Below are 17,905 nucleotides of genomic sequence, written 5' to 3' on the forward strand. Positions count from 1 at the left end.
TAGTTATGTCTTCTCTGTTTCCTTTTCAGAGTAGTTAAGCCCTCATTGTGTTCCCCCTCACAGTAGATATGCCCTCTCTGTGCCTCCTTCACAGGAGTAGTGCTCACATTGTGCCTCCTCAGAGTTAATAAAAAAAAAAACAGTAACTACTCACCTTGTCCCGTTCTGGATGATCAGATCCAGCACTCCCCTGTAGGCACAGATCGTACTGCAGCACTGTGTGGGAGGAGAGCACAAGCAGATTCCCGAGCTCCTCCTACACAGTCCGGCAGAACGATCTGTGCCTGCAGGACTGAATAGCAAAGCAGGGAGCAGATGGCTCCCTGCTTCAGCATTCAGTGTGCCCTCCTGGAGGAGGGAAGGAACGCGGGGATCTGAGCGGTCACTAAGTGAAAGGACTGTCTGCTCCTTGGCGCTTTAGCAATGAGTGCTTCCCACTGTATTGATAGAAGCACTAATTGCAGCTGGCACTTTACTGACAGCTGGCATCCATGGTGGACTGCCCCTTCCCCTCCCTTTAGAGTACCGCTGGTGCCAATGTGTGGGCAGGTAGATTCCTATGTTCAGAATCCTCATCTCTTGGCCAGATTGGAGAGCGATTCCATAACACTTTTCTTGCGCTAGAAGACCTTTCCTGGACTGTGGTGGGGCGGTGGGGCTGAAGAAAAAGTTAATACTTAGTGCCACGTTTTGCCACAGATGATCACAATAGTCACTAGAGGTCCCAGCAGGATGATCTTTGCTTTGTGGTCAGGAACCCATCTAGTAGAGATTGTCCAAGTCCCTCAAAGAATTCCCTCAATGGGAATATGTTTTGAAACAGTCCCAATAAGTACAGTATACAGTATGTCACAGAGCTGCACACTTGATATATAAATTGTATCAATAGTGTCGCATTGTACAAGCTGTGTGCTACTATTTCCACCTTGTACAGTAAGTGCCTCTTTCGGGCACATGCCCTGATGAAAAATGTGGTGCAAACTAAAAAGAACAACAGGTCAGAAATCAATTTAAAAAGTGATGGAAGCTGTTACTAAATGAGTGTCACTGTGTGGGACCCCCTCCCCCCTTTTCAACACAGTTATATTTGTATTTAAAAAAAAATGGCAGAACAGTCACCTAAATAGATTAATATTTCAGCTCAATAATGTCCTATTCTTGACCTTTTGATTGTACAAAGGATTTTTCATGCAGAACAGAACATTTCCTAATATTAATATTTCACATAAAATCATGTGAAACAAAAAAATAATAATGAAGAAAGAAAAGGAAGTGCTAGACAATAAAGAGGAGAAACTTAAGACCCATATATTTGAGACGTGAATTATTTCAAACATATTTTTTAAAATGTCCTGGGGGAGATGGGCAACAAAATGTCAAATTATTATTTTCATGCTATTTTTGTTTGACCAAAACACTCTAATAAAAAGATAAGAATAAAAAACAAAGAGGAGAATGTCACATGTTTTGGCATTTGGGCTCTGTTGAATAATGAGAGTAATTTCAAATCAATTCACATATAGCATACCCCTCCCATTTATTTGCCCAGTCTTTGTCTGAAGTGATGATTTTTAGTTTCCTTGTTATTAGAGCTGTTAATAGCACCACCTGCTGGCTGTAAAATGAATGACTATCTAAAAATCTCCCCTGTATATAATAAATCAACAATCACAGATGTTTAATTTTGTGGTAAATCCATGTAAAGTGAAATAGTGAGAATGTATATATTTACTAAAAAGTTAACATCTATGATAACAAAGTATTTCTGTAAATATTTTGCTAGGTTGAACTCGTAAGATATTGTAAAATACATGTGAAAATAACTGTAAATGCACAGATGTGCACTTAAACTTTCATATTTATATTTTAATAATTACATGTAATGCTTCTTCAGCATATATGGTAAATTTAGTCAGATGTTTACTACTAATTACTATCCATGTGGAAATGGAGGGCTGTAGAGAATTCAATATATAGCACTTACACTCTGTATTGGCTGTTTTTTCCAGAAAATGTTGCAGATGCTTCAGCTGGGAACCTGCAAGTGACCTCACACCTCTAACCTGAACATTGTGTGAATTAAAGTTTTATGATTGGGGGGCATTCACACCAACGTAAGTGATTGGCAGGTCAAGGTGCAGACTCATTGACTTCAATAGGTCTGTGGTCCGCATGTTACGGCAAAGTATAGGACATGTACTATATTTTACGGAGAGTCCGCACATAAAACCGCTTCTGTGTTCTACTGCATCAGTGTGGCCGCTCCACCAAAGATAGGACATGTCTTATACTTTGCCGCAACTTGCGGACCACAGACCTTCTAAAGTCAATGGGTCCGCATTGTGATGAAGAGCATCTGCAGTTTGGTGACCGCAAAATGGATATGGTTGTTCTCTTGAGGCCTTAAAAGCACAAAAAGAAGGTTGGGAACCCAGCCTCTGAGGTTGGTGTCTCACAGATTTTATTATTTTTTTTGTATGGAGGACTGGGATAAAGCCATAGAAGCTTACCCTAGTCTTCATGAACATAGAGATGCTACTTCCTTCTTAGAAAGCTTACCGCAATCTACTGCAGCAGTCTTCATGCCCTGGGTCACAGTATCTCAGTACCTTAGTCTGATCACACCTCTCCATGCTGAAACTGGCTACTGTGTATAAACATAGGTCCATCTCACATCACTAAAAACAAATGCCCTTACAGCAGTGATATAATACATAACATTGTTATTTGTTCTTGAAAATTGATTTTGTATAATTTTTTTATTTCAGTTCTTTTAGAAAATGCTAATGTTGCACATGCATAACAATTTTATAGCATTTTAGTATACATGACATGCATAGATGGAAAAATATTATTTGTAAATATGAATGCATATCGTCATACATATAGATACATATTTGCATTTTAGGACCAGTCCACATAATCTGGTGCAACATTTATTATTTTCACCAATATTATGTTTTGCTTTATATACTACCCTTCATTATCTATTAAGGCTCCTGTCTTATGTCCAATTTTCTAATCCCTAAAACCAGCCCTACTCACATTGTTAAATGTATTCTCCCCTAATGACAAAACTGCAAAAACCTATTAAAGTATAACGGTCATTTCAGTATATTTTAAAATTTTGTAAGGAGAGGGACGGGCAACATTTTTGTAATATACTTTATTAGGGAAAGATGTTTCTTTGTACTAGAAAACAGGGTGTATCCTTAGCAAATCTCTAATGGACCATTGCTAAAGAGACTCAGTCTTCAGTGTTCTACTGTGTGTGCTATACAGAGGCTTCAAGCTTGCCTTTTGTCACTAAACCAGTCACTGACTATGTACAAGGTGAGTCAAAAGTCCCAGTATCAACAGAAATAATACAAAATTAAAGGGAACATGAAATATCTGAATACCCCAGCAGCAAGTAATGGTTGAGGGGGCCTATCTTTTAGACTATGTCTTTGACAGGCTCGGACTGGTCCCACAGGGGTACAGGTGAATCCCCCGGTGGGCCCCTGAGCATGGTGGGCCCCTAGTTTTCCACCCCCTTCACAAGTGGCACATAACACATTAGATTTACTGCACTACATACATATATTCAATGTACAGCACCTCAACCAGCCTATGTTCATATAAAAAACTTGATAGATTATTAAATAAACTCCCCAGTTTATTAGGAAAGCTGCCAGTATCCTCTTCTCCCCAGGACCTACCTTCTGAAAGTTTCTGCAGGGACCCCCATATTAAAACATCTGGTAGCATCTTGCTGCTGTGTGAGCATGTAATATTTGAATGTATCCATACAGTGGGCCCTAGGCACCCCAGTACGACACTGTTCTTTGATATGCTCCTTGACCCCTTACCACTGGAAAAATTTGCCAGAATGTTTCAGAGAACCGGCGATAGAGCTTCACAACACAAGTGTTAACACAGCCTTACTAAGAACAATAACATGGTGGATTGCATACGTATGGTAATTCTTTATCAAGTGGATCTAAAATTTTAAAACTTTAAAAACTTAGAAATAGCTGAAGTGCCATTTTTATTTTTTATTCACCTACTGTAGCAAACCTACTGCTTTGGAGCTTCAGTTTACACACTAGCAAATCCTGTACATATTTTTGTGCCATGGAGTTCATATCTGGATGCATTCTGGTCTTAATATTTATATGAAAAACAATAAAATATATAGATGCCATAATCAGCATTATGTGCGGTACAACAGGTATCCACTAAATGTTGTAACAGGTGGGTACTGTGCTGGAATGGAGCCTGATGTTAACCTGAGCCATACTTCCTGACCATAGTTCAGTTCTAACAAAGCATCTCCGGTCACCATCCTATCACTGTACATGCTACTGTTAATATTTTCAGACTGAAATGCAATCTTGTCAATTCCATCAACTACTAAATAGCCAGAAACGCGATGACTGTATGATTCAATGGTAAACTTGAAGACATATACTCCAAGGTATGGCACAAGAAATTTTCCATTGTTAGGTACATAAGATGAGCCATAATTTACATATAAATTGTTGAATCGAATTGGTCCAGGAGATGTCATCCCATACGTGTGAGAAGCAGAAAAAGCCACCATTGGTGCATAACGGTACGATCCTTTTGAGAAATCTGTGGAAACATAGAGACATTCTGTTATTGAGACGTTCTTTCTTTTGATTCAAATAAATCAGATCAGAATATGAATTTCTGCAATAAAAGTGATGCATGTGAATATATGCTAACCTTATTATAACTAGTCAAGAAAAAGTAGAGGTATTGTCCACAGCAACCAAGTTTTCAGATCTTATTTTGTTCAGAACCCATCGGAAAAATGAATGTATGGTAGCTATGAGGCTGGTTACTGTTGGAATCTGATCCCCATGTCTACTGTCTATCCCTTATGCTGGAAAATATGCTGCTAATGGGAAAAGATCTCATTTGAAGAAGAAACTGAGACTCAGATATTTGGATTTCGCAAAAACATCTAACAGAACATAAGGAGAGAATGATTTTCACCTGGGTGAAAAGCTGGTTACATGTACAGATGGCATTTATGCCTGATATACCATTACTGTGAGTGGGAAGTTAGTAGAGGTTTTGAGGCAGTTTTTTTTAGCCATAGCCAGAAGCAGGTCCATAAAGTAGGACGTGATAAAATATGTATTTGTCTATGTTTGAATTCAAGAACTGCAACAAAAGCTGCATGTTTGAATTTAGCCAAAGACATACTTAAATAATGGAAAACTAAGTCGCAAAGCTTAACCACTTGTGGACCACCCATTGACTATATAGGTCCAGGTGGTCTGCATTTACCACTGCAAGGATGTTTATGAACATTCTTGCTAACCGTGCAGCTGCCGGCTTCCCATAGAGAAGGCAAACATTTATTTATATTTTTTTTACCATTCCTGCCTTCTCCATCACTGTGTATAGAGATCAGGCAGCGGCAATGCCTCTATGTGCTATTACTTTGTGATAGTGCTATTAAAAAAAAAAAAAGTGAAAACAAGAAAATTAAAAGAGTAGCATGGAAAAAATGGAAATGATTAAATTTGGCCCATATTAGACTATGACCTTAAATGGTTAATTCAAGGAATTTATCTACCTGGACTTGGGTGGTTGGAAATTATTTTTAATTCGTCGTGAAGGGAAAGTAATTTTCTAGGTGGTTATGTTTTGATCAAATAGCTAAAGTTGAAAAATGTTAAATTGGATTGGCCTTAATGGTGTCAGACCTATGATGAGGGTGTCACTGACAATCATGACATGGAAACTCAGTGTTACGACAGTGGGTGTGGAACCAATGTGTTGTTAACCAACAGATTTTACTTTGGGCTCAATCTCTCAATCACCCTTTAACTTGTATACAACTATTAGGATTTTGCTGCAGAGGAACCACCAGGCCACTACCTCCTAAAGTAGTCTTTGTGTGGTTAACAGCTGGCCCATGGAGGTCAGAGATACTGATGCAGGGTACCTGTGGGATCAGACAAAATTCTAGTAAGGGAAGGGCTGAACTCAGGGCAATCAGAGTATCTGCTTAACAGTAAACAGACCATGGTCAGGGCAGGTAGTGACGGTCAATATGAAGGTCAGGCATAGGTCAAGTCAGGCAGCAAAAGGTAGAAGAGGAGGGTACTTGCAGGCCGCAGCCTGCTTGGAGAGGAAGAGCAGGTCTGGCAGCCAGATCCACCTAGTAGAAGGCAGAAGGATGTGGGTACATAATGCCGGGTGAGGTAAGTGGGGCAGCAGCAGCGCACAGCAACCACTGTAACGCCCAGTATTTGCATCCTAATCCACTTTGTGCTAAAACCTATAGAAAGGCCTGGGGGCGTGAGGAAGCACCGCAAAACGTATGTCGGGGTTGTTCTGCCCCACCCACACTCCTGGTCTGTATGCTTTTTCTATGTGTAGTACCAGTTGTGCCTTATATATGTATTAATTGATCACTTCTTAGGCCCCTTTCACACGAGCAATGCGTGAGTGCTGGTTTTCACGCATCACTTTTGCGTTGCGTGAAAATCGCAGCATGTTCTATATTCTGCTCTGGCTCCATAGAAGTGAATGGGGCTCTGTGAAAATTTCACGGATGGTTGCCAAGCAATGTTGTTTGTAAACATTCAGTTTTTTTATCACACGCGTGCAAAACGCGGTAAATCACATAGCAACCACGTGATAAAAACTGAACAACATAATGTGATCACAAAAAAAATTTAATGGCTTTGTTTGCGAAATGGCGCAGTTTTCACTGAATGCATCCGCAACGCATCCGGACATAATCTGGACATAATCCGGACACGCTCGTCTGCAAGGGGCCTTAGCCTTTGTTAGGGAGCCATTTCAAATCTTCCCTGTGATTTTTAGTGGTGACTGCTCACTTCAGTGATCTTTTTTCTAAGATTATATATATTAATATGATACATATACTATACATATACTGGACTACATTTCATTATGGATTTCCATTAGTGTTGATCAAGCACCAAAGTGCTTGTGTGCTCTGGCCGAACACATCGGTATGCTCAAGTGCTTTACCGAGCATATTGAAAGTCAATGGGAGAACCCCAGGCAACCCCTGCTCAGAAGAGAAGAGGCTGTCTGGTTCACAAAAATAGGTTAGAAATTGATGGAAACCTCATCAAAATGGTTTGGAAACAGCCTTAAGAGGATGGCTGGATGCGTCTTGGACGCCTATTATCTTTGACATACAATAGACAGCCACAAAAAGGCTATATGCAAAAGCCAGGTATGTGGAAGCCAACAATCTATCCATGAGACAGATAACAGTCAGCATACCTTACAATGGCAGCCTGTGCACTATGAGACATTCCAAACCAGCTCTCATCTGACTGAGAGCCAGTAAGCCTCAAAGTTGCTTCACATCTGTTGGATGGCTTGGGTGGACCTGCGAACCTAGATCATTATCATTAGGGTGACAAAAAGTTTTCTGATTGTCTTAACATAATATTCAATAACCTTTCTATACAGTTTTGTCATGTAAAAACTCATTTGCATAAACATGGGCATATGGGAAAGACATGCAAATGAGCAGAATCTGCCTTGTTTTTCAGCTGAAAAACCATTTTCATGGAAAATTCACGATCTACACTACTCATGAACAGCGCCATCTATTGGATTCATAGTCTTGTCATAAGACTATGAAACCAATAGATGGCGCTGTTCATCTTGTTGGGGTGCTAGTATGTGGGGCACCCTGCTCAACAGAGTCCACACATGGACCTATAATAGCCTGCGCTAACACTGAGGTGTATATCGGATTGCTGCTATCATTCACACATCTAGCACTTTATCTGCGGTAATATAAGCTTGCTAGGGTGTATCTGAGGACTATTGCCCTGCTTGTAATGACTCATTAACAGCACCATCTATTGTTTTTTTTATAGTCTTATGACAAGACTATGAATCCAATAGATGACACTGTTTATGAGTAGTGTAGATCGTGAATATTCTAATCTAAAAATTTTCCATGCAAAAGGCTGAGTGCTACATGGTGTGTAGACTCTGTTCAGCAGGGTGCCCCACTTACTAGCGCCCTAACAAGATGAACATTGTCATAAGACTCATAGTCTAATAGTCTTGTCATAAGACTATGAAACCAATAGATAGGTGCTGTTCATGACTCATGAACAGCGCCATCTATTGGTTTCATAGTCTTATGACAAGACTATGAATCCAATAGATGGTGCTGTTTATGAGTAGTGAAGATCACTAATTTCCCATGCAAATGGTTTTTCAGATGAAAAACAAGCAGATTCTGCTCATTTGCATGTCTTTCCCATAAGCCCATATTTATGCAAATTAGTTTTTACATTATAAAACTGTATAGAAAGGTTATTGAATATTATGTTAGGACAATCAGAAAACCTTTTGTCATCCTAATGATATTGATCTAGGTTCGTAGATCCACCCAATCCATCCAACAGATGTGAAGCAACTTTGAGGCTTACTGGCTCTCAGTCAGATGAGAGCTGGTTTGGAATGTCTCATAGTGCACAAGGCTGCCATTGTAAGGTATGCTGACTGTTATCTGTCTCATGGATAGATTGTTGGCATCCACATACCTGGCTTTTGGCATATAGCCTTTTTGTGGTTGTCTATTGTATGTCAAAGATAATAGGAGTCCAAGACGCATCCAGCCATCCTCTTAATGCTGTTTCCAAACCATTTTGATGGGGTTTCCATCAATTTCTAACCTTTTTTTGTGAACCAGACACAGTCTCTTCTTCAGAGCAGGGGGTGCCTGGTTTGATGCTCGGGTCTCCCATTGACTTTCATTGTATTAAATTGTACTCGAGCACCCGCAGTATTCGGCTGAGCACTGCAATGTGCCGAGCATAGTGATGCTCAAGCCAAACAGCAGTTCGGCCGAGCATGCTCGCTCAACACTAATTTGCATTACATGTGTATATTAGATATTTTATATCATATTATAATGACGACATGTTTTGGTAGTGGGACATGCATTTAGACCAGGTATTTTTGAGGGGTTTCACTATCTCAGTACTTGCTTGCATTGCTATTTTACTATTTCTTGTCATTTAATCAATATATGTTGTCTATGTGTGACACAATAAAGATGTTTTTGTATTACGTGTGGTATTTTTGATTTGGGTTTACGGAAATCACTGACCAAAACACTGACATGTAAATGAGGCTTTACTTATAAATTGACAAAATTATAAAATGCACAGATTTTGACAGGCAGAGCCATCAATTAAAGCCAAAGACATACATAATGACATTTTACGTACACCACTCACTTCAAAATTGGATTGGGATCCATGGGCCCATCAGAGTAAATGACTCTGGTAGTAAACGTGCATTAGTTATTGCATTCAAGACTTGGGGGAGTCTAAATTCCCTGACACCTTTGGGAAAAGAGGTTAAAGGCTATGTACACCTTCAGAAGCAATTTTTGTTTATGATAGCATGTGACTCATGTTTGGCAAACATTATTTTTTCAATTGGCCTTTATTAAAAATATTGAGCTGTTCTGTCACAAAGGGTGAAGTACTTTTCTAGCTGTGTGACTACTACTTTCACTTTCACTTTGTGAGGTCATCTAGTAACCCTTATCTGTAAATTACCAAGAGGTCATAAACACTTATTGAAGCCACATTCTTATCAGTGAGATAAGAACTGAGCTATAATGAGTGTTTATGTGTTTATGTGTTTATGTCAGAGAGCAGAGATAAGGAGTACGACAGAAAAGACAGAAAATCCAAAGGGTTCTACTAGAGCATCTCAGCTCCGTTAAGAAAAAATGACTTCATATTTCTAAGAAAGACCAAATTAAAAAATAGATATTTTTAGCACAAAATGAGTACAATGCTATAATAAAAAAAAATAATAATAATTCCCCTGAAATTCTGTAGTGTCCAGCAAAAAGGGATGTGTACATCTTTTGTTTCAGTTGGGGAACCAGGATAAAAATCTCCTCATGTCGATAGGGAAGTGGAAGTTTAATGGGGTATTCCCATCTTAAAAAGTGATTACACATGGCTAGAATATGTAATCAATTTATGGGGCTGCAGCACTGATTTACAGTTTTTCCTGCTCCCACCTGCCTGGTGCTCCCAGGCATCCAGCTGCACAGAGAATTGTTGTCCATCACTATGACTTGAAAGGGACTGCACCACAGTTCCATACAGAGTCCGCTTATTGGAGTGTTAAGGTGGATTTAGATAGGCAGATAATCGGGCAGATTGTCCTGAATGAACGTTCCTGCATGCACTCGTTTCCAATAATCTGCCCCTCTAAGTGGGCAGCTGATCATCTAAGCAACGAGCAAAACGCTGATTCACTGAGTTAAATGGTCGTTAGTGCAAGCACATAAATTATGGTTTCTGAGCAGCAGATTGTGCCATCTACAATGCAATCTGCTGCCCAGAAACAATGCAGATGCATGAGGGTGAGCGATCACAATATAGATCCCTCGTTCTCATACTGTGGAGGTGAACAATGCATGTAAAGGCAGAACTTCACCCCCACTGAACAAGCAGCTGACTGTCAGGAAGCAACGGTTCCTTCTTGATAATCTACTGCCCATCGTCCTGTCTAAATGCACCTTTACTGTGACAGAAAATCTATGAAGGGAACACAGTACCACAACAGCACTGTGCCCCCTATATTCTCAAGATTGTGGGGTCCCAGCGATGGAATAGGCTAGCCATATGCGATCACATTTAGGATAGAAATATCTCTTTATATACCATGTACACCTTTGCGACCATTCCTTTAACCCCTTTAGGACACAGCCTTATTTCACCTTAAGGACAAAGGCCATTTTTTGCAAATCTGACCAGTGTCACTTTAAGTGGTGATAACTTTAAAACGCTTTGACTTATCCAGGCCATTCTGAGATAGTTTTTTCGTTACATATTGTACTTCATGACACTGGTAAAATGAAGTAAAAAAAAAATAATTTCTATTTATAAAAAAATACTAAATTTACCAATAATTTGTAAAAATTGCAAATTTCCAAGTTTCAATTTCTCTACTTTTATAATACATAGTAATAACTCCAAAAATAGTTATTACTTTACATTATTACTTTACATTCCCAAAAATGACCCCATTCTAGAAACTACACCCCTCAAGGTATTCAAAACTGATTTTACAAACGTCGTTAACCCTTTAGGTGTTCCACAAGAATTAATGAAAAATAGAGATCTAATTTTAAAATTTACCTTTTTCCCCCTATTTTTTACCTTTTTCTTTCACTTTATTTGAGGAAAATGCCGTTTTTGTTTATTTTTACTTGAAACTTTTAATTTTTTGGGGGGAAACTTAATTTTTTCACTTTATTTTTTCACTTTAGGACTTCAACTTTTGGGGGTCTAACTATTGGAATGCATTGTCTGTATGAGTAATACAGTGAGTATTACTCATAAAGCTTCCGGCCTGGGAGATCCAGGGAGCTGGATCTCACAGGCTCGTCACCGGAAGGCAGCGCAGATGCCTAAGGAAGGCATTGCGCTGCCTTCCATGCCATCGGGTCCCCCCTTCAGCCGCATGGGTTCCCGATGGCACGCCCGATCACCGCCACAACCACAGGTAAAAGCCGCAACCCCCCTCCTGCGCATTTAGCCAAGGTGCCTGCTCAATGATTTGAGCAGGCACCGGGCGGCGGTGATCGGAACTATACATGACGTACCGGTACGTCATGTGTCCTTAAGTGCCAGGACAACATGCCGTACCGATGCGTCATGTGTCCTGAAGAGGTTAAATCACACCAATGCATCTACAACGAAAAAGGCAACTTCATTTATTTTCATTAAAATGTTTTACTATTTTACAGTATTTATATAGCTGCTAAGCAGATTTAGGTTTCTCTACAAACCTTGTGTAGTCTGACCCTAGGTTCATGCTCAATTCCATTCTTTTGTTATTCCCTCCATAGAAACAGGAGGACATACGAAATGCAGTATGACTGTAAAATCAGACTACACAGGGTATATTTGTTGTCTGTCACCATGGAGGAAAACAGGTCTGCATAGGCACATACAGGCAGAAAAACAGTAAAAAAAAAAATTAATTACTAATGGGAGTCAGGAAATTCACTGTTAAACCAGGCACAATGCCTTGTACAGCTAGCTTAGCTAAATGCAAAACTTTTCGTTTTGTGATCCGTTGCTTAATTCTGGAGGAAACATACTTTTAATACATATGCAAATGAACAGTTGAGTGCAACCTACGTGGGTCCAAGTCACTCTGTGTACCCTTGCTCTTCTGCCTTCCCCTGCCAGCCCATACTTCTCTTTTTTTTTTTTTTTTCTACTGATAAGGCCAGGTTCCTACATAGTCATCTTGCATGGCCCTGTCAAACATGAAGGACAAGGAGGGGCTGGCAGAGGAAGTAGGAGCAAGGGTGCACTTAATTGCTAATTTGCATATGTATTAAAATAACTTTTTCTTCATAATGAATCAATGGATCATTAAGTAAAATGTATTTAATACATTCAGCTGAGCTAACTCTGCAAGGCACAGCACTGGTTTATAAGTTAATTTCCTGGTGACAGATTCCATTAAGGCCTCTTTCACAGCGTGTCCGGATAAGGTCCAGATGCGTTGCGGAAAACCCGCGCGAGTAGGTACCCAATTGCAGTTAGTTTTGACTGCGATTGCGTTCCGTTGTCCAGTTTTTATCGCGCGGGTGGAATGTGTTTTACACGCGCGTGATAAAAGACTGAATGTGATACCCAGACGCGAACTTCTTCACAGAAGTTCGAGTTTGGGTTAGGTGTTGTGTAGATTGTATTATTTTCCCTTATAACATGGTTATAAGGGAAAATAATAGTATTCTGAATACAGAATGCATAGTACAATAGCGCTGGAGGGGTTATAAAAAATAAAAAATAATTTAACTCACCTTAAGCCACTTGTTCACACAGCCAGCATCTCTTATGTCTTCTTCTTTGAGGAATAGGACCTTTGATGACGTCACTACGCTCATTACATGGTCCGTCACATGATCATCACCATGGTAAAAGATCATGTGATGGACCATGTGATGAGCGCAGTGACGTCATCAAAGGTCCTATTCCTCAAAGAAGAAGACAGAAGAGATGCTGGCTGTGTGAACAAGTGGATTAAGGTGAGTTAAATTATTTTTTATTTTATTTTTACCCCTCCAGTGCTATTGTACTATGCATTCTGTATTCAGAATGCTATTATTTTCCCTTATAACCATTTTATAAGGGAAAATCATAAAGATCGGGTCCCCATCCCGATTGTCTCCTAGCAACCGTGCGTGAAAATTGCACCGCACCCGCACTTGCTTGCGGATGCTTGCGATTTTCACGTAGCCCCATTCACTTCTATGGGGCCTGCGCTGCATAAAAAACGCACAATATAGAACATGCTGTGATTTTCACATAACGCAAAAGTGATGCGTAAAAATCACCGCTCATGTGAACAGCCCCATAGAAATTAATGGGTCCGGATTCAGTGCGGGTGCAATGCGTTCACCTCACGCATTGCACCTGCGCGGAAATCTTACCCGTGTGAGTAAGATTAAGACTATTTATAAATTTGTCTTATTTTTTAGTTTAGAAACATTAGCAAAAAATTGTTGTGGAGGTTTACATGGCCTTTACATTCCTGTTTCTATTAGGCAAAAATGTGTTTAAAGGGGTTGTCTCACTTTAGTAAATGGCATTTATCATGTAGTGGAAGTTGATACAAGACACTTACTATGTATTGTGATTGCAAATATTGCTTCCTTTGCAGGCTATTTAATTTTTTTCCATCAAATTGTACACTTCTCATTTCAGTGGTTACGACCGCCCTGACCACTAGCAGCGGTGGCCAGCACTTTTTCCTATAGTGTGCAAGCACGGCCACCACTGTTGGATTGTAGGGTGGTCGTAATTATGGAAACGAGCAGTGCATAATGGTATGGGAAAATGATTCAACCCAGCAAAGGAGGTACTATGATAATCACAATACATTTGTAAGTGCCTTGTATTAACTTTCGCTGCATGAAAAATTCTATTTGCTGAAGTGAGACAACTCCTTTAAGGCTAGTTTCACACTAGCGGCAGCCTTTTCCAGCAGGCTGTTCCAGCGGGAAGAAACAACCTGCCGAATCCGTGCTGCCGCTAGTGCACGCATGCTGCTGGAGGTCTGCTCTGGCCTCATTGACTATAATGGGGGTGGGCCAGAGTTCCGGCAGCAGCACGGCAAACATGACGAGAGGCGGCCGGAATAAAACTACGACATGTCGGAGAAAGCTGCCAGTAGTGTGAAAGTAGCCTAACTCCCTGATGTCTGAGGGTGTAGTTGAGGTTGAATTCAACATTTGTTGTGAGGAGGGGTTATTCACAGCTGGTGTCAAATTTGATGGTGCTAAGTTTAAATTCTGTGATGTCTAGGAGAAGAAATGAAAGTGGGTTAACTACACTGGTCAATGGTAAGGAGTTCAGTGAGGGAACAGACCCTGTACTCTAGTGCCATTAGGGAGAATTAACTCTATGGTTGACAAAGTAAAGAAGTTCTATTAGGAAGGAGGTTGATTTAGTTCTCTGAACAATGGTGTGAAGGTTTAAATTTTCATTATGTCCAGTGTGGAGGCATTGGTGTTAAAGTCTCTAGTGTTCAATAGTCATGCATGGGATTCAGCCGTTTACCTTCGGTTCTCCAGATCTGGTTGTTAAAATTACAGCCAGATCGGAGAACCATGTTACCAGCTGAGTACTGACCCGGCACTCTGGTGGCGGCAGCTGGAGATGAGCGCTTCCATTGTGGAGGCACTCATCTCCCTACATTCATCTGTATCGCCGTCCTCAGGACAGCAATACAGATGAACACTGCAGCAGGGCAAGGGAGAGGCGCCTATCAAAGGCCGGTGCAGGCGCCGAGATGACATAATCATGTCCACCTGAGCCAGGCTTCATAGTGTGCAGGACACATGCTGGAAGAGGCCTGCATCGCATTGCTGCCAGTGTGGAGGTGAGTATAAGTGTGTGTTTTTTTTTTGCCACAGTGGCGCACTATGGGGGCATTTATACTGGCACATCTGGGGGCATTTACTAGGGGAATTTTTAGTGGAACATCTGGGGGCCTCTACTGGGTGCATTTATACTGACACATCATGGGGACATCTACTGGGGGCATTTACAATGGCAAATCATGGGGGCACCTACTGGGGCATTTATACTGGCACTTTATGGGGAAGCTATGGGGGCATTTATACTGGCACATCATGGGGGACACTATGGGGGCATTTATACTGGCACATCATGGGGGCACTATGGTGGCAGTTATACTGCCACCTAATGTGGGATTATAGGGGCATCTACTGGGGACATTTACGGAGGCACATTATGGAGGCATACCTCCCAACCATCCCAGATCTAGCATAACTACTGTGTGGGGGGCACAATGGAGACTAGGCAGATATACATTATGTGGAGTTAGAGGTGTGGGCCAGCGCTTTAAAAAGCTTGTTGTGATGAGCTTTGCACGCCTCTGATAGTTTAGCTCTTTGGACTTGTTGAAAATTGGGTGATATGTGTGTGTATCGTATATATGGTGTATTTATGTATGTGTACCATTTATATGTATGTGTGTTGGATATGTATTGTGTATGTATATATAAACATGTGTCGTGACATCGTATGCCTGCTATTGAGTAGGGAACCTGTTAAAAATTTGAATCCCACCCCTGTCAACAGTGAGGGAGTGTATACATTCCCTGTTCTGTGTCTAGTCTGGCAAGAAGTGTCAACTGTTTGCTAGCTGTTGACAGTGGAGTGAGAAGAAATCTACTTTACTGTCAGTTGGTGGTCCTCCAATCCATCAACTGCTGATTTTCCTATATAAGAAACAACTTGAGGAAATCCTTTTTGTTCAATAACCAAATACTGAACGGTCTCTAATGAACTTGTGCCTCTAATTCATCTATGCTTTCTGTGCTCATCTTTCTTATTCATAGCATGTACAGTATGGACAAACAGGGTTAGAAATAGATAAATTAATACTTGCCTAAAGACTGAGTATTGTCATCCGACATCTTCAGACTGCAATTCACTCCACCAAAAGGATGACGACAGGCGCATGTAAAGCCTTTTAGGTCATTAATGCAGGTTCCACCGTTTAAACAAGGTCCACTGTTGCAACTTAAATATGCATCTATTAAGAGAAATAGCAAGATGAAATGTCTTGGAGTGTAATTGAATAGCGTCCTACAATTTTGCTTTTTTTTAACAAAAAATATAATATTCAAAACATCTTAAAAATTTTGATGACTGATCTCAAATAGAATTCTCAATGCTAAATAGATAATATGGTTAAGATATGGAAAGTAATGCCAGAATCAGGTCTTATGCACATTTAAGACATGTCCTCCCTCCTGCATTCAATGTGTGCTGCATGGTGCTCTGTGAAGTCTCTCATATGGCAGTTATTTGTATAGGGGTTATTTACAGAAGCATTGCTTCTACGGTAGAGCAGCTCTAAAATATGGCACCCAACGAGCATCCCCCATTTTTTATGTATCTCCTATTCTAAAGTATCCAGAGTTAGACCCCTGTGACCTATAGAAATGGTCAAGGAACACTGTGGCAACTTCTAATATTTTCTTCCCTCAGGCCAGTTTTATAGGAAGTCAGTTAGGCTACCAATATGTTGTTGGAGTGTGAGAAGCAACACTGATACCTAGAGGAAATCTACACATTTGAGGGAACATTCAAACTCCATTTAAATATTGTCCTTGGTGACATCTGAACCCATGACCCTATTGCCACGAAGCAATATCACTAAACCACTGAGTCACTGTTCTATATATGAGCTTTCAAGCACATGCTTTCATTATGTACCTTGATCTGCTATATCAGTGTTTCTTTGACTTCGTCCAATGGCAGATGCAGTTGGATTGATCATGCTTTTTTTAGGTGGAACTGTCTTCTTTGCAGGAGCCTTCATTTGTTTTTGAAGTTTAGCAATGTTATTTCTCACGTCAGATAGTGAACTATCAACGTAGTAAGTCAGATTTGACAAGACTGTTTCCATTTTTATTTCTACTAAGGAACGAATTAGCTCCTCAAAACCTTTCTGTAAATGTGTAATATTTGGCTGGGCAGCTTTAATTAATTGGGGCGTACTGTTATTGAATTTCTTAACAGTGATGAAAATGCTTTGACACAAGGCTTTTGCCTCATTGGCTGTTTTATTTAGTTGTGGTATACTTGATGACATTCGTACTGTTTTAAATTCAAGGGCCTTAACTCTTGTGTTTACATCTTGTTGGAAGTTGCCTTTTGAGATCACCTCATCCTTTTTATTCTTTGGTGAAGTTGTAGGGTTAGTGATGAGTATATTTACTTGGGACTCTATACTTTGTACCCGTGTTTGGCAGCTGTTTGCCTTAGTTTCTGAAAGTTGCAGTTTTTCTTCCATGTGGGTCATGTTTAATTGATTTTGCTCTAATCTGATTTGCATGGCATTTATCTTTTGAGAAAGCTCAACATAAGTCAACAAGTTGATGTTATTTTCATTTGACACCTTGGTATAATGTACATCTTGTTGACTTGATCCTGATTCTTTGACCAGGCTCTGCAAGGTATTGTTCAACTGTGGAATGGCCAACATTATATTTTCCAGTTTCTCATTTGTTGCATTATAGTAAAGTTCAGCTACATTTTCCATGTCAGATATGGTTGATGTCATAACAAAATTATCATGGATAGAATCAACAGCATTATTTATTACATCCATAGTGCTGTTAAGGCCATCTTCAACTTCCATGAGGCACTCACTTAGACGCCTTTCAAAAATCTGCTCTCGAGCTTCTGCCTTGCTGTGAAGTTCTTCCTGACCTTTAGCAAGTTCTTGCATTCTAGAGCCTAGGTCCTTGAGGAATTCTGTTATATTCTTAATCTGGTTGTTGACTTCA

The 17,905-nt window shown here is 40.2% G+C and overlaps 1 protein-coding gene across 1 annotated transcript in view; it reads right to left on the minus strand.

The window, feature by feature from the left end:
- Positions 1–3,687: 3,687 nt before the first annotated feature.
- The window catches only part of MMRN1 (multimerin 1), a 143,793-nt gene continuing 129,575 nt past the window's right edge, over positions 3,688–17,905 (minus strand). Inside the window, 3 exon segments of the mRNA XM_044302791.1 lie at positions 3,688–4,617; positions 15,997–16,143; positions 16,830–17,904. Of these exon segments, the coding sequence (XP_044158726.1) occupies positions 4,196–4,617; positions 15,997–16,143; positions 16,830–17,904 (1,644 nt within the window). The 3' untranslated portion in view covers positions 3,688–4,195.

Source organism: Bufo gargarizans, chromosome 1, assembly GCF_014858855.1.
Source record: "Bufo gargarizans isolate SCDJY-AF-19 chromosome 1, ASM1485885v1, whole genome shotgun sequence".
In the NCBI taxonomy this organism is placed as follows: Eukaryota; Metazoa; Chordata; class Amphibia; order Anura; family Bufonidae; genus Bufo; species Bufo gargarizans.